Raw genomic sequence first — 18,060 nt, 5'->3', positions numbered from 1 at the left:
GCTAGGGGACAATGGTATGCGATGGCCCTGGGTGGCAGGGGGACAGTAGTCTTCAAAAGGTACAGGATTGGTGGGGGAAGGAGGGCATAATCTCTCTGGTTCTCACCATTCGCCTAAAAAGGCAGGAGTGAGGTCAACATAGGGCCTGTCTAAACGTCATCAGCCACTTATTGAGCACCTACTGTATACTGGGTCTGTGCTAGATGCTGGAGATAAATACATCAGTGGTAGCCCCTGCCCTCAAAGAACCCACAGATCAGAGAAGGGATGAGGACATTTAAAAATAATGTCAAAAGAACAAGGACAGAGCCCAGGGAAATGGGGGAGGAAGGGAGAGCGGGCCCTAATCCACATTGGGGGGCGGTCAGGGAAACTTCCAGTTGGGTGGGGGTGCTCCCTGCCCCTAATCTTCACGGACAGGAAGGTGCTTGGGAGGTAGCAAAGGCATGGAAGGCAGCAGGGCAAGGGGCACATGGGTGAGCTGCAGGCAGTTTGGTGTTTCTGGATCATGAAGACGAGCGAGCGAGGGTGAAGGGTGAGGCTCCTGCAGAGGGAGGCAGAGGCCAGGACCTGCACTGGGCCTGACTGGTCCGCTGTGGGCCCCTCCCTCATCGGATCATCCAGCCCCCTCCCGCCATCCCATTAACACCAGTGCAAGTGCCCTGGGGGCGGGAGCACCCTCTTCCTCCTCTTCGGGCCTGCATACAGTAGGTGCTCACTAAATGCTTGCTCCATAAGTGCCTGAGGGGTAGGTTAATTACTAAAGCTTCCCTGGAGCAGGGGCCGCAAAGCCCTCATCTCTGTGACCTGGGGCTTCGCCCCGGGCCGGCACACAGCAGGTGCTCAGCAGATGTTTGCTGCGCTGGTGGCAATGCTGTCCTAGGGCAGGGGCTCCACTGTCCGGTTCATCTGTGCCCTGGTCCCTGGCCCGGGGCCTCCCACGGAGTAAGTGCCTGATCAACCAATCAACCGTCAGCCGTCTGGATGAAGGTCAACCCACTCCCACCTCTCCCGTGGGTCTTAACTCCACCTCCAGATCTTTCTGGGCCATGCCCACTGCCAACCGCCACACCCTTGTTAGAACGTGGGGGTCATTTATGGCCCAAACTACCCTCTCACCAAGCCTTTGGCCTGGAGGCAGTAAAGGGCTGTGGTTAAGGGTACAGAATCGGGTACTGAGGACTTGGTTTGAACCTCATCCTGCTACTTCCTGGCTGTGTGACCCTGGGCAAGTCTCTTGACCTCTCTGAGCCTGTTTTTCTCAACTGCAACATGAAGGTGTGTCGTAAGAGATCCTTTACAGGCTTGCTGTGAGATAATGCAGGCGAAGCACTTAACAGAGGGCCCAGTAGATAGCAGGTGCTCAATAAATGTTAGTGACCATACCACGCTCCCTCTATTTCACGATGACAAAAACCTTGCCACCTTGGAACCTTCGCATGACCTGGAATAGGTCCCCCCTCAGCCTCCCCAGAGCCATTTCCATCTCCCCTTTCAGGGCTCATCCTAAATGTCACCTCCTGGGCCGCAAGCTGCGCACCACAGTATCTCCAGCCCAGCATGGGGCCGGGCACAAGGCAGACACTCAGTAAGTACTTGCTGAATACAACAAACAGAAGGAAGGAGGAATGCGTGGCTCTCCCAATCCCATCACCAGCCTCTGAGGAAGGAGCGCTTTCCTCCTGTTGGCCTAGGACAGCTCCCGGGGCTGAGCCCCCAGCGAGCACTTAATCCGAGCTTTCAGGAGAATCTGAATCTCTGTTCAGTTTGGCAAATCTTTCCAGGGCACAAGGACCCAAGTCAGGAAGGGCTGGGCAGGCAGCAGCACGCCCCACGCAGGGTGGCCGTCCTTCAGAATCTGGAGCCTTGAGCTCTGTCGTTTAACCCCGGTTGACCTCAGCAGACCCAGCCCCCCTGCAGTTGGTGATGTCTCTGCCTCCCTGTGCCCCACAAGCTCCTCTCCAGCTGGTCCAGTTCAGAGCTCTCAATAGCCCCCGCCTCCTGTGTCCCAGCCAGGATCCCAGGGTCCCCATGCCACCAGTGGGCCCCAGCCACAGGCCCAGGCTTTCCCTCTTGTGACCGTATTAGGAAGTGACTCCAGTTTTTCCCTGACACTTTATATGGTCAGCCAGAGAGCCCTGGGCAGGAGACTGCTCCCTCGGCTGCCTCCTCCGGCAGAAATGAGAATCAGTGGTTGGGGAAGGTGGAAGGCACACAGGGTTTCAGCAGCGCGGCCCAGGGCAGAGCCTTAACTTTGCCCCTAATTACCTGTGGGATTCATGTGAGTAGCTGAACACCTGAGCCTCTTCTTCCCCACGTATGAAACGATGGAGAGGAGCACCCGGGGGGGGGCTCAGCTGGCTAAGCGTCCACCTTTGGCTCAGGTCATGATCTCAGGGTCCTGGGATCGAGCCCCACGTCGGGCTCTACCCTCAGTAGGGGGGAGTCTGCTTCTCCCTCTGATCATCTCCCTGCTTGTGTTCTCTTTCTCTCCCTCCGTCTCTCTTTTGGATAAATAAAATCAGTTGGAACATTGTAGATTAATTGTTGGAACAATGTAGGGAAGGGAAGTCCATAAGCCGGATCCGTAACTTCGGGATAAGAATAAAATAATAAAATAATAAAATATAAAATAAAATAAAATAAAATAAAATAATAAAATAAAATAAAATAAAATAAAATAAAATAAAATAAAATAAATAAAATAAAATAAAATAAAATAAAATAAAATAAAATAAAAAATAAAATAAAAAATAAAATAAAATAAAATAAAATAAAATAAAATAAAATAAAATAAAATAAAATAAAATAAAATCTTTTTTAAAAAATGATGGGGAGATGTACATTCTTTACCAGGTTATAGTGCAACGTCATGGCGTTCAGGACATCTTTCGGAAAGACAGTCCAGGAAGAATGCAATTTACTGCAGCTTTGATATTTAAGGGAAAGAAAGACTATAAACAACTTAATATCCATCAGTGGGGGACCAGCTTAAAAATTATGGCATGCTACCATTAAAAAGAGTACATTTATATGAATACAAATAAATATACATATATTTGCCTGTGAAATATCAGCCACCATGAAATATTTCTGGAAGCCTATGTAAGAAAGGTCCTCACAGTTTCTCTATGGAAGGGAATGGAATGGGGATGAGGGATGCCTGGGTGGCTCAGTGGTTGAGTGTCTGCTTTTGACTCAGGGTGTGATCCCAGAGTCCTGGGATCGAGTCCCACATCAGGCTCCCTGCAGGGAACCTGCTTCTCTCTCTGCCTGTGTCTCTGCCTCTCTCTCGGCGTCTCTCATGAATAAATTTAAAAAAAAAAAAAGAATAGGGATGAAAGGAAAAAATTGGAGTATCCTGACATACTATTTAATATTTGCATGTATTACCCATTCAAAACAACATTTTCAATCTGACTAGATAGTTAACAACAAACACAAGAAAAAGCCACAAGACAAGATACATGCTTCTTATTTTTAAATATTCTCTTGTGGTCTGTGCATGGATAGCCTTGTGTTAGTGGAAAGCTTCTTTGAAGCAATAACAATTCAAGAGGTCTAGACACTGAGCTCATGGAGCTCAATAATGGGAAGCTTCCAGCTGTGTTTTCTTTCTACCTTCTGAGACCTGGTACACTTGTAGATCTTATTTCCATCCTCCAGGACCCTTGAGGACTCAGGAGGCCTCTGCTCACAGCCTGCTCTCAGCATCCCCGGGCAGATACTCCTTCAAGTCACTGGGCCAAGTGTCTAAGATGAAAACATTGTCACCTGCTCGATTTTGGAAGGAAGGCCTCCCCTTACCTCCTGGTCTTCCCAGAATAGTGCAATCAGAACCAGGAAAATATCCTTTGGGGTTCTTGGGTGGGGAATTTGGGCTTGGAAACCCAATGGATAGGGAAGTCCATCTACATTTGCTCTGGATCATGTTCCCAACCCCAAGCCATTGGCATAGGGGTAGGAAGTCCCCCTGTTTACAGAGATCAAGCAGCTTGGAGATGAGTGCACTTAACCAGGTATGAAGAAAAAGTAGGTGTAGTGATCAACAATGAAAAAACTCAGCCCCGGGAAGGGGACTCTCCCTGGAAGACAGCAGGGAGCAGTGAGGCCTATGGAAAAACAGTGCCCACACCCCACCTAACATGGCAGTCACCTAGCAACCTGGGCCCAGGGGTATCAGATCCTCTGCTTTTTCAAGCAATGCCAGAAACTGAGATTTTCTTTCTTTTCTTTTTTTTTTTGGGGGGGGGGGGGGTAAGGTGGATAGGGAAAGGAGATATACCAAATTAGCTCAATTATTTTAAAAAAATCACTCACTCTGCACCAACAACTTGCAACCTAGTAGCTGCCCAAGAAATCATAATTAAAAAGTTGGACTTCTTCCTTCTGTGCACTTAACGGTTGTCCAGCTCCAAGCTAATGGCACCCATGGCATCATCCCCACCTGCCCTAGCCCACACCCATCTCCTCCTGCTCAAGCTTTCAGCTACCCTCACACCCTTTACCATCCACAGGTAGTATCAATCACTCCAGCCCCGGAGGCAGAAAGCCTTGCCTGGATCCCAGCTCTGCTCACTTCCAGAAATAGGACCAAGAGCAGCTGAGCTCAGAGCCCTGGTCTCTGAAATGGGGTAATAGCCTCACTGGCAGGATTAAATGAGTAGTGGTTCAAAGCACTGGTCCCAGAGCCAGCCTTCCTGGGTTCAAGATCCAGCTGTTTCTCATCACGTTATACAAGTTTTCTAAGGCCTAGTTGTTTTTTTTTTTTTTTTTTAAGATTTTATTTATTTATTCATGGGGTGGGGGCACGAGCAGAGCAGGGAGCCTGATGCTGGACTCGATCCCAGGACACTGGGATCACGACCTGAACTGAAGACAGATGCTTAGCCTCTGAGCCACCCAGGCGCCCCTCTAAGCCCCAATTTATCTGCAACAATGAGACTAAAAAAGCAGGGCAGAGTCTGAACCGGGTTCCTTCCCAGGCAAGTCATGGCAGCTCTCTGCCTCGAACAGGTCAAGGGCAGGGTGGGAGGTCTGCACCGCTCTCCCCAGTGGTGTAAAAGGACAAAACGGGTTGGGAAGGACTCGGGACAGTACCCACCACAGGCAAGGCACACACTTTATTGAGCTTCCTCTGCCTGAAACCCTTGCCTGTCCCTCAACAGAAAGGACAGAGCCAATGGCTGAGCGGTCCTACTGAGCTCCTGGCAGAGAGCATCCAGCGTCCAGAAGGGCAGGTGAGTGCGGACGAGGGCTCACATGCTTGTGTCATGTGTGTACCATGAACAAGTAAGGTAAGAGCCTGCATCTCAGGGGTCAGACACAAGACCCCATGGCTTCCACAGACTCTTCTAGAACCAAGAAGACAAGAAGACTCTTCTAGAACCAAGAAGACAAGGGTCTTCATTCGAGGTGCACTTTGCAGAACAGAGGAGAATGTTCTCTTCATTAGCTGGGCCAAGTCAGGCTCCCTGGCTGCCTCAGCATCACCTGCCACCCACCTGCTCCCAAGGGCCACACCTCCTGCTGTCATGTGTATGCTTTCCTTCCCCCACCTCCCTCTTTATTTCCTCCATCAAGGACAACGGTTCTGGGGATCCCTGGGTGGCGCAGCGGTTTGGCGCCTGCCTTTGGCCCAGGGCGCAATCCTGGAGACCCGGGATCGAATCCCACATCGGGCTCCCGGTGCATGGAGCCTGCTTCTCCCTCTGCCTGTGTCTCTGCGCCTCTCTCTCTCTGTGACTATCATAAATAAATAAAAATTAAAAAAAAAAATTTTAAAGGACAACGGTTCTATTTAAGTGACTAACCTGACCATAAAGAAAGGAGATAGGAGGAGGCACCTGGTCACAAGGCTGAGAGGCTTTTCATCTAATCTGTCCAGAGAAGCATAGCAGGAATTTAGCGCTTTGATTCATTTTTTTTTAATCTGCTGTCAGATTAGATATTTTGGGTCTCGGGACCTTCATAAGCCCTTTATTATTTTTTTTTCTGATTTCTATTTTGGGATCAAATGCTACGTCAGAGGACAGCAGGTGAGATTTATACACGGGCCTGTCCTTGACCTCGCCGAGGGAGAGAACATATCTTAGATGGGAGGCCTAGAAGAGCTCCGTTCCACCTCTCACTGCCCTCATCCCCCCGCCCCACCCCCGCCTACCCCCCAGCTCCTGGCAGGCTGGCCTTGGAAATGCCCACCCTGTACCAACAGCTCCAAGTCCATAGTATTTCCATACAAGGAGTGGCTCGGATAAAGGGGACCTTGGCTGCTTAGTTAGGGAAGTTTAGGATAGGCTTCAGCATGCTGAGATCAGCTTGCTCACCTGTTAAATGGGACACATACGCTTGTTCCATGGATGTTGTATTGATTAAAGGGGTCAAGGCACACAACAGGGGTTAGAGGAGGGATTTGATAATTACAGGTCGCTCCTCTGTTCCCTCTGGGTTCTTACAAAAATATAAAAGCCACTGTTAGCCACTCTGAGCTATCCATATGAAGAATGGATAGCCAGTTATGGCACATCTGCAGGACAGATTACATAGCCCCTCAGATGGTAGTATTTGGGGGGTAATAGCAGAAATGTGGGGATGCTCAGCATTGACTCATACACGGAAAAAAAGTGAGCCGCCAGCCTATGTGTGCAGGCTTGTGTATATGTAAACATGTACCGTTCACACGAGCAAAGAGCTCACGAATGCACCATTTCATCAGCTGCCTCTGGGGGAGGACTGAGTTTTTGTGTTTTTGCTGTGCTTCTCTGAATTTACCAACTCTCCTGTAGTAAATGTGACTTCTTTTCCTAACTAGGAAAAAAAGAAAATCCACAGATCCTTTTTCTAGAGGACGATTTTTTTTTAAAGGGTAAATTTCACGCAGCTACGTGACAAGGGCAGGGCCAGAGGACGTAATGATGGAAGGGAATGTTCTCACAAGTTTGCACAGGGTCCAGGAAAAGGGACCATAACAGTGACATAGCCAGTAGGAACACCTAGCATTCTGAGAGCTGGCAGTGTCCCCAGACCCGTGCCAACTAACCCACTCACGAGGTCGGTACTAATCTTGTGCTCATGTCACAGAGAGGGAAATGAAATTTCCGAGAAACCAGGTAATTCGCCCAAGGGATCAGTGTGCCCTTTGTGAGAAGCACACAGACAAAAGCTAAATGGAAGGACACCCCTGCTCCCAGCAACTTGACACCGGGGGGCCACCTATGTCCTTCTTGCTCTGGGGAGTTGGTCCAAACCCACAAGGAACAGGTGCACCCCCCGTGTCACATCATCCCCCATCAGAACTTCCTGTGGGGATGACAGTGTTCCATCCCGTGCTACCCAATACAGCAGCTGCTAGCCTCTAGTGGCTCTTGAGCACTTGACATTGGCCAGTGCAACTGAAGAAATGAATTCTGATTTCTAATTGACTTGCATCTAAATTTAGTTAGCCACACATGCCCAGTGGCTACCCTAGTGGACAACGCAGCTCTTGGCTGCTCTGATCTACACCGTTGACCCCAAGGAGCCCCGGCTCCAATCTAGGAATTCCCACTTGTGATGGGGAAGGCCTCCAGGTCTCCTCCCACCTGGCTGCCCAGATGCTCCAGCCTTCCCAAGAGGTTATGAGCTCCCCCTCATCTCCAAGATGAAGGAAGAACAGGAAGTATTTCAGTGAAACCTGTTGAGCATTGGCCACGCACCCTGGCCTCCGCATTGGCGACCACATAGCATCTTTGCGCCTCCTTTATATGGGGAGGGTGGTTATTCCCACTTCACCAGTAGGAAAACTGAAGCTTCAGTAAGTGAGAGAATTTGTTCGAGGTCACCGAACTCGGTGGGGCAGGACAGGTGTGAACCCAAGTCTGAATGAATTCTAGCTCTCCATGCGGCCTCCCTCGGGTCAAACTCTCCTCCTCCCAACCTGTACCCCAAACACATCTCTCTAAAGCTCTTCCTCCCTTAGAGGTGCGGGAGGCCCGGGAAGAAGTGACTGGCTGTCCCCAGATACTCACGTAGATGAGTCCCGAGAAGTATCTCTCCCTCAGATTGTGTAGCACAGAGGCTTCATTAAGGCACGTCAGCTCCGCCATGTCCTCCACCTTGGAGAACTTGGGTGGGTTCATCTTCTGGATGTCATCTTTGCCAACCGTGACCTTCTTGCCATTCTCCACCAACTCGACAATCACCTCATCCCCTTTCTCCTCCTTGATGCTGGCTGCCTCGAAGCCTTGCTTTTCTGAAGGGACCCAAACCAGCTTCTTGGCAGCCCAGTCAGCCTGGGCGACTGGGCTGTTGACGAAGTTTTTGTCCACAAAGAGAAACTTCTCATCATCACTGAGCTGGCCTTTCTGTGCCATGGTGCCTGGTTGGTCCCCTGTGGAATGAAGGAAAGGACAGCATCAGACTCCGGCCAGAATTGAGCCCTAAAGACAGAGGAATCTGTCACCTCGCATGCCTAGGAACACAGTCTGCAGAGACATTCCACAAAGTATGAAGATGTGCCCTACAGTATTGTTTATATGGTCAAAGAATGGAAACAACCCAGAGCCCCTCAGAAGAACATCTTCATCATTGCCTATAGTCCATCATCATGGCGCTGGACACATCAACCACAATATTTTCTTTTTCTTCTTTTAAGGTTGATTTATTTATTCATTAGAGACACAGAGAGAGGGATCCCTGGGTGGCACAGCGGTTTGGCGCCTGCCTTTGGCCCAGGGCGCAATCCTGGAGACCTGGGATCGAATCCCACATCGGGCTCCCGGTGCGTGGAGCCTGCTTCTCCCTCTGCCTGTGTCTCTGCCTCTCTCTCTCTCTCTCTCTCTGTGACTATCATAAATTAAAAAAAAAAAAAAAAAGAGACACAGAGAGAGAGGCAGAGACACAGGCAGAGGGAGAAGCAGGTTCCCTGCAGGGAGCCCGATGTAGGACTTGATCCCAGGACCCGGGATCATGACCTTAGCCCAAGGCAGATGCCCAACCGCCGAGCCACCCAGGTGTCCCAAGATATTTTCATACAACAAAATACTATTCAGGGGTTGGTATGGTCTATTTATAGGCTGAAATATTATTCAGCCTGAGAAAAGGAAGAAAGTACTGATTGATACACGCTGCAACACAGAGGAATCTCAACAAAATTACATCAAGTGAAAGAATCCGGTCACAAAGGGCCACACTCTGTGTGATCCCATTTATATAAAATATCCAGAACATGCAGATCCATAAAGATTGAAGTAGATTAGTGGTTGTCAGGGGCTGGGAGAGTGACAGCTCATGGGTATAGGGCTTCTTTTGGGGGGAAATGGAAATATTTTAGAATTTATTATAGCTGTGGATACACAGCTTTGTGAAAATGCTAAAGGCCATTGAATCATACCATTTATTTATTTATTTATTTAAATTTTTTTAAAGATTCTATTTATTTATTCATGAGAGAGAGAGAGAGAGAGAGAGAGAGACAGGCAGAGGGAGAAGCAGGCTCCATGCAGGAAGCCCGACGTGGGACTGGATCCCAGGTCTCCAGGATCAGGGCCTGGGCTGAAGGCGGCGCTAAACCGCTGAGCCACCCAGGCTGCCCCTGAGCCACCCGGGCTGCCCCGAATTGTACCATTTAGATGAGTGTATAGCTTGTGAATTATAGGTCAACAAGGCTTTTTAAAAAATAAAAGGGAGAATGGAAACAGTAGGTATAATATCCCACTTTTATTTTAAAATATATAGAATAATATGGGCAAAAAAAATGTGGAGAAATACCCACTTTTGAGTATACTTAGGAGGGGATTTTTACCTACTTTTTTTTTTTTTTAAGAGAAAAAAAGAGAGAGCATGAGTGGGGGCAGAGGGAGACAGGGAAAGAGAATTTCAAGCAGACTCCCTGTTAACGCAGAGCCTGACACGGGGCTCCATCTCATGACCCAAAGATCATGACCCCAGCCAAAATCAAGAGCCAGATGCTTAACCGAGCCACCCAGGCACCCCAGAGGGATTTTTAACTTTCTATCATTTTTTCCCAATTTCTTTTATAATAGAAGATTATTCCATCGTATATGTATAACACATTGTGCTTATCCCTTCTTTTGTTGATGGGCACCTGAGTTGCATCCATGTTTCAACTATTGTGAAAAATGCTACTGTGAACATGGATATACTTTTGATGATCTCTTTTTATCACATTTGTAGTTTTGTAATTTTAAATTTACGATCAACAAAAAAATATTTTTTTTTCCCCAAAGACCTTCAAAAAACCCATACGCATGAGGAAAATGATGCTCAGCCTCACTAGTAAATGAATTAAAGAAAGGAGCTGTTGATTTTCCCCAATCAGCTTGGCTGAGGTGAAAGTTACTGGTAATATCCAGTGTTGTCAAGGGTTGTAGGGTCTGGGCCTCTGCACACACCACACTTCTGGATGGAAAAACCTTAAAATCTATACAAACTCTTTGATCTGAAATTGCATTTTTCTTTCTTTCTTTCTTTCTTTCTTTCTTTCTTTCTTTCTTTCTTTCTTTCTTTCTTTCTTTCTTTCTTTCTTTCTGTCATTTGAGAGAGAAAGCACAAGTAGGGGGAGGGGCAGAGGGAGCAGGGAGCCTAATGATGCAGGGCTCAATCCCAGGACCCCAGGATCAGGACCTGAGCTGAAGGCAGATGCTTAACCCACTGAGCCACCCAGGTGCCCCCAGTGATGTCTTCTTAACTGGGACATCCATGCATCACGGGTAATTCCCCTGAAAATGCAGTGTGGACTTCCTCTTATGCCAAAATTCCTTTTCTTTTAATATATTTATTAAAGGGTCATTTACATGCCATAAAATTCTCTCATTTGCAAATGTACAATTCAATGACTTTTAGCAAATTTTCAGAGTTGTGCACAGATATTGTATCACTACAATAAAATTTGGAACGTTCCCATCACCCCAAAAAGGGTTCCCTTGTGCCAGGCTGCCATCACTCCATCCCCAACTGCTGGCACCAACTAATCTACTCTCTCTATATATTTGTCTTTTGTAGACATTTCATACGAAGGGAATCATACAAGATGTGACCATTGATCATACAAAGATGTGTATGATGTATTTCTAAATTAAAATTATACCTAAATAGCATCCTCAGGAAGAAAAAACAGATCTCAAAAGCATTAGGCAAAGCCAAAGAAGCCAGACCCAAAAGGCTCTATTACCTCACTGATACACAAATCTAGAAGAGGCAAAACCATCATGGGAGGAAGCAAAGTATAGTCAGCTGCCAGAGGCAGGGAGAGGAACTGACTGCCAAGAGGCACAAAGGAACTTTCAGGGGGATGAAAATGTTCTATATTCTGATTATGGTGGTTACACAACTGTATACATTCATCAAAACTCACTGGCTAGACCCTTAAAAGCCAGTGAATTTAAAAAAATAGTGAGTTTTCCTGAATATAGATTATATCTCAATAAGGCTTATTGAAATATTTGTAAGAGAATCTGTCTTGTGATTTGGTACATATGTATATACATTTTTAAAACTCTAAAAGACTGGGGCGCCTGCCTGGCTCAATCAGTGGAGCATGTGACTCTTGATTTCAGGGTTTGAGTTGGGTGTAGAGATTACTTTAAAAAAAACTCTATGACACTATAAAATATTAAACTATGGTTCTCTGGTCCAATGTAGGAGAATTTGAACATCAGTAAGAAAAATAACTATAGGGATGGAAAGCAAAGTATGTTTAAATCCACGAAGCATGACGATTAACATAAATTTCAAAGGTCATCCATGTAAGACAGGCAATCAAGACATTATTTTGGGGACGCCTGGGTGGCTCAGTGGTTGAACGCCCGCCTTCAGTCCAGGGCGTGATCCTGGAGTCCCGAGATCGAGTCCCACATCGGGCTCCCTGCAAGGAGCCTGTTTCTCCCTCTGCCTGTGTCTCTGCCTCTCTGTGTCTCTCAAGTAAATAAATAAAAGTTTTAAAAAAACATTATTTTGAAAACTGGTAATGAGGAGGGGAGGGGAAGCGAAATATTGATTCTGTCTTCCTGATACAAATTGTTCCTCTAGGTCACTAAATAATTTTCAGAAAGAGAAGTCTTTATGTAAAATTTCAAGTCATTCAACGTCCCCTCAACAGGAGGAGCCCATCTGAGACAGTCTTCTTCCTATTGTCTAGGTGTGTGTCCGCAAGGAGGGTGCTGAGACACCAGGCTCTTTATCAGTCTGTCTGGTGGCCCATTCCCGACCATATCATACCCTTGCCCTATAACACGTGCTGTCAGCTGGCTCCTCCCACCTTCCCCATCTTTCCTCCCCAACCCACTGCTGTGGGTTGCACTCTGTGCCCTCCACCCCCCAGGAACTAAGGCGCAGGGTGAGTTAGGAGGGGTGGCCACCAGGACATACTGTGTGGCTGCCACCCCTACTTCAGCAGAGAATTCACAACTCCTCTGAATTCACCAAGATGACACCCACGCGGGGACCCCAAATCCCATGGAGATGGAGTACCCCCATATCCCATGAAAGGGCAGCCAACTCCTGAGATGCAGATGCGGCCACTTTTCTCTTTCCGGGGTGAAAATAACAGTAAGAAAAAACAGAAACTGATATGCTCAGAGGGGGTGGTTAATTCTTCTAAAAGTCCTGATCTAGTAGCTCATTTTTGTTTTTAAGAGTTATTTATTTATTTCAGAGAGAGAGAGAGAGCACACAAGCAGAGGGAGGGGCAGAGGGAGAGGGAGAGTCTCAAGCAGCCTCCAACTCCTTGCTGAGCTCAGAGCTCCATGCAGGGCTCGATCTCACCACCCCGAGATCACCACCCCGAGATCACCACCTGAGTAGACATCAAGAGTTGGCCACTGGGGCACCTGGGTGGCTCAGGGGTTGAGCATCTGCCTTCGGCTCAGGGTGTGATCCCAGGGTCCTGGGATCATGTCCTGCACTGGGCTCCCCACAGGGAACCTGCTTCTCCCTCTGCCTGTGTCTCTGCCTCTCTCTCCGTTTGTCATGAATCAATAAATAAAATCTTAAAGAAAAAGAATTAGTCACTTAACCAACTGAGCCATCCAGGCACCCCTGTAATAGTTCATTTTTAAGAAGGTGGAGAGGGATCCCTGGGTGGCGCAGCGGTTTGGCGCCTGCCTTTGGCCCAGGGCGCGATCCTGGTAGACCCGGGATCGAATCCCACGTCGGGCTCCCGGTGCATGGAGCCTGCTTCTTCCTCTGCCTGTGTCTCTGCGCCTCTCTCTCTCTCTCTCTCTCTCTCTGTGACTATCATAAATAAATAAAAATTAAAAAAAAAGAAGGTGGAGAAATGAGCAACTTATTCCCTAAATCTGAGTAATTACTTCGTCACTCCAAGAAGTGAAATAAGAAGTGCATACAAACTTAAGTTTAACAATCACATTTCCTGGAGATCCCTGGGTGGCTCAGTGGTTTAGCACCTGCCTTCAGCCCAGGGTGTGATCCTAGAGACCCCGGATCGAGGCCCACATCAGGCTCCCTGCATGGAGCCTGCTTCTCTCTCTGCCTCTCTCTCTCTCTCTCTCTCTCTCTCTGTGTGTGTGTGTGTCTCGTGAATAAATAAAATCTTTGAAAAAAAATCACATTTCCTGCATTTTTAAACTCTTGCAGGTTTTTCATGGGACGTTACCCCAGGAGCATCCCTCCTGCAACCTCATTTTTAACTGTTGTTAGAGAACACTCCCGCTACTTGGGACAATGTCACTTAACAAATGTAGAAGAAACGACAAAACTAGAAATGTAGCAATTTGGGAACTCCTAATAAAATAACGGGCCCTGACGATGACCATCTGTAGCTGCTAAAATCATCAGACCAGAGGCTGCACACGTCTCCGTGCACCAGCCTCCCCTGGGGGCTTGTGAAATCCCAGACGGCTGGGCCCTCCCCCCAGAGCTTCTGAATCAGCAGGGCTGGGAGGAGCCCCAGGATCTGCACGTTTAACAAGTTCCCCTGGGTGATGCTGAGGATGCGGGTCTGAGTCCAAGCGGTCAGACCCACGGTGTTAGATGAAAAGCAGATGCAGAGCTTTATCATCGGTGCATGAGGATGGCATCACCTAAATGTGCTAAATTAACCTTATTATCATAATAAGTTGTCGATCAGATACACGTACCTCCAGATGGGATGCCATCCAGAGCGCCACTAGCATCAAGGAAATATTCTTCCAGAAAGGCAAAAGGGAGGGAGTCAGGGGCCAAAGCGGACAAAGCCTTTGGGTCTAGTGTCCACAAACGCCAGGCACAGGGATCATGCTCAATACAGTCATGGAGGGCTGGTGGGGGGAATGCAACAAAGTCCACAGGTGGGCAGGCATAGGACAAATGACTCTACTTCATTAGTAAAGTACAGAAGAAAGGAGAGGAACCTATAAACTCAAAGGAGCTTGGAGACAGAGGAAAAATAGGAGCTGAAGGCCAACAAAGACGCGTCTCCAGCTTGATCATGGTCAAAGTGGAGCGGCAGGTGCCAGGGAGTGTGTCCTAACATTCTCCCTACTTGTGCATGCATTGGAACACTTCCACAATGAAAAGGTCCAGCAAGGACAATAAAAGACAAACACAGAGGGGGGAAGGGAGGGAATGAAGCCCCTTCTCCCCGCAGGGCACACGTACGAGGGCAAATCAGAGAGAAGGGCACGTTTTGCATTTTTATTTTTTTTTTAAAGATTTTATTTATTTATTTATGAGAGACACACAGAGAGAGGCAGAGACACAGGCAGAAGGAGAAGCAGGCTCCACGGAGGGAGCCTGATGTGGGACTCAATCCTGGGTCTCCAGGATCACGCCCTGGGCTGAAGGCAGATGCTCAACCACTGAGCCACCCAGGCATCCCACGTTTTGCATTTTTAAAAAGCCACCCCTTGCATGGAAAGCTTTAAGTGACATGCAATTGTGAGAAAAAAACCAAAATTTTGACAACCCCTCCAAAAACGTAAGAGCCACTCTAGAAAATTCAAACATCAACTCGATAGCCTTTATATTAGGGAATTTGTTCAATTTTGGGGGGTGACAAAGGTACTATGACTTCCTCTATTTAGGATCCTTTCCTGGGGTGCCTGGGAGGAACATGGGGCTCTTGATCTTGGGGTTGTGAGTTTGAGCCGCATGTTAGGTGTAGAGATGACTTAAGTGAATAAACTTTTAAAAAGTATTTAGAGGGGCATCTGGGTGGCTCAGTGGGTTAAGCACCTGCCTTCGGCTTGGATCATGATCTCGGGGTCCTGGGATCGAGCCCCACATGGCTCTCCCTGCTCAGAGGGGAGTCTGCTTCTCTCTCTTTGCTCATGTTCTCTCTTTTAAATAAACAGTAAAATCTTTTTTAAAAAAGTATTTAGAGTCTTTCCTTTCAGAGACAGAGGGAATCGTTGTAGCTGAACTGACAAGCCTGGGGTTGAGGGCTGGGGTGCCTGCAGGTGGGTTACGCTGTTCTGCTGACTTCCGCAAGTTTGATATTTTTCCTTAAAAGGAAAAATATTCCTACATAAAATGAGTACAATTCTCATCTATGTGTAAGCAATGTCAATATCCACCATCTCCCATTCGGCTTGTACATCATCCCCAGGGCCAAGTTTTCTGAATACAAAGAGTGACAGTTAACACTCACAGACCCCATACAGGCCCTGGGCTGAATCGCTCACATGCAGGATCATTTAGCAAAGACAGCACAGCCTTCGGAGCGGGGTGTTACAGGCAGCTCCACCTTACAGATATGGAAACAGAGGCTCAGAGAGGTGAAGGAATCTGCCTGAGGTCACACAGCAGAGCCAGGTTAATTGGTTAAGGACACTTAAATTAGTTGTGCAAGGAAAAGTGTTTAAAATAGGAGCCAGGGATCCCTGGGTGGCGCAGCGGTTTGGCGCCTGCCTTTGGCCCAGGGCGCGATCCTGGAGACCCGGGATCGAATCCCACGTCAGGCTCCTGGTGCATGGAGCCTGCTTCTCCCTCTGCCTGTGTCTCTGCCTCTCTCTCTCTCTCTCTCTCTGTGACTATCATAAATAAAAAAAAAAGAGTCTCTTATAGTTTAAAAAAAAAATAAAAAATAAAAAATAAAAAATAAAAATAAAATAGGAGCCAGAGGGGATCCCTGGTTGGCTCAGTGGTTTAGTGCCACCTTCAGCCTGGGGTGTGATCCTGGAGGCCCGGGATCGAGTCCCGCATCGGGCTCCCTGCATGGAGCCTGCTTCTCCCTCTGCCTGTGTCTCTGTGTGTCTCTCATGAATAAATAAATAAAATCTTTAAAATAAAATAAACACAATACAATACAATACAATACAATACAATACAATACAATACAATACAATAGGAGCCAGATATACTCAAGAGGGCCGGGGATGTATTTGATTTGTTCTGAGCAGTGACACAACCAAGTGGGCTCTCTCGAATTGTGATGTTGGTCAGCTGCCTAAAAAGTCAGAAAAACAGAAAAAATAAAAATACAAACAAACAAATAAACAAAACCCAGAAAAATAAAAGGATACAGGATCCCCACCGCCGGGAACCGTGTCTAATCTAGGATTCAGAAACACAAACTAGATCAAGTGCAAAGAGTCGGTCTCTGTCCAAAAAAGGAGCGAGAGAAGCTGGCTTGCTTCTCACGGCTTTGATGCTTCTGACAGTTACCAAGTGCGAAATCTGCTTTAGTCAAAGGAAAGAGGAGCCTGGCTTCACCCTGGAACGGCATTTCCCAGACTGTGCTCCTTGGAACCCTAATCCCTTGAAATTAGGGGTGGAGGTTGGGTGGGATTCAGGGAGGTCAGGATACTCTTCAAAAAATAAAAAAAGATTCTGCGGTTGAATCCACTTGAAAAGCACAACTTCCCCCTCGTTCCCATTCCCCCAGGCTCCCAGCCCCTACCTCTGTCGTGGAGAGACAGAGCAAGAATCAGGACAGAATCAGGACATCCAAGACCTTGGCAAGGTCTGAATCCCAAAAGCGATTTTACGCCCGAGGCTCCTCAAAACATTTGGCCACAGACCTCTTTTCCCACCAAACCCTGATGGAATCCGACAGATGTGCCCTTGAGGAAATTCAGTGAGCCTACCAAATTACTACCACTAATATTAGTGATCAGAGCTGCTAAATCTTTACTGGGTACCAGCTATTATCTCATTTAACCCCCTCATAAACACCAAGGTGCCCATTAACTCTGATTTGCGGATGAGGAGACAGGCACAGAGAGGTTAAGCCACTTGCCCATCATGGCACAGCGAGCTCTGGTGGAATCTGAACAAAGGGCTATTTCCAAGGTGACCTTTTCTGCTTTGTTCGCCTTCTTTGAAACAAGCAGGGAGCACTCGAGGACCGTGGGAACTAGAGGCCAGCCTGAGAATCACCCCAGATCAGTGCTGGAGGCTCCAGATAAATTGCTGTCATCATTGCAAGAATGTGCTCCGGCCAGGCACGCAGAACCTTGAGTCTTCACCATTTGGGGGGCTGGCAGCTAGCAAGATGCCTCAGATCGAGCATCAGGGGAGGTGCGGGGACAAATAAATAGCAGCTGGCAGGGCAGCCCGGTGGCTCAGCGGTTTGGCTCCACCTTCAGCCCAGGGTGTGATCCTGGAGACCTGGGATCAAGTCCCACATCTGGCTCCCTGCAGGGAGCCTGCTTCTCCCTCTGCCTGGGTCTCTGCCTCTCTCTCTGTGTGTGTGTGTCTCTCGTGAATAAATAAATAAAATCTTTAAAAAAAAAAAAGGCAGCTGGCAAAAAGAAAAAAAAATGCCTTAAATAAATAAAATCTTTTAAAAAAAGGCAGCTGGCAAAAAGAAAAAAAATTGCCATAAATAAATAAAATCTTAAAAAAAAAGGCAGCTGGCAAAAAGAAAAAAAATTGCCGTAAATAAATAAAGTCTTAAAAAAAAAAAGGCAGCTGGCAAAAAGAAAAAAAATTGCCGTAAATAAATAAAATCTTTAAAAAAAAAAAGGCAGCTGGTAAAAAGAAAAAAAAATGCCATAAATAAATAAAATCTTTAAAAAAAGGCAGCTGGCAAAAAGAAAAAAAAAATTTGCCACAGCGATGGGGGAGCGCGAGCCAGTGAGGGATTCCCTGCGCGCCGCCTGGAAACAAAACCTGGCGCCC

At 47.4% G+C, this 18,060-nt stretch overlaps 1 protein-coding gene across 4 annotated transcripts in view; it reads right to left on the bottom strand.

Annotated features, from left to right (window-relative positions):
• Positions 1 to 18,060, bottom strand: part of MYH11 (myosin heavy chain 11) — a 115,690-nt gene that overhangs the window by 90,170 nt on the left and 7,460 nt on the right. For all 4 annotated transcript variants that reach the window (XM_038540265.1, XM_038540266.1, XM_038540267.1 and 1 more), the window contains exon 2: positions 8,007 to 8,368. In XM_038540265.1, the coding sequence (XP_038396193.1) occupies positions 8,007 to 8,351 (345 nt within the window). In that variant the 5' untranslated portion in view covers positions 8,352 to 8,368. The remainder of the gene's footprint in view (positions 1 to 8,006; positions 8,369 to 18,060) is intronic.

The sequence above is a fragment of the Canis lupus genome, chromosome 6, assembly GCF_011100685.1.
Source record: "Canis lupus familiaris isolate Mischka breed German Shepherd chromosome 6, alternate assembly UU_Cfam_GSD_1.0, whole genome shotgun sequence".
NCBI lineage: Eukaryota > Metazoa > Chordata > Mammalia > Carnivora > Canidae > Canis > Canis lupus.
Note: the sequence above shows the minus strand (reverse complement) of the source record. Positions and strands in the feature narration are given on the sequence as shown.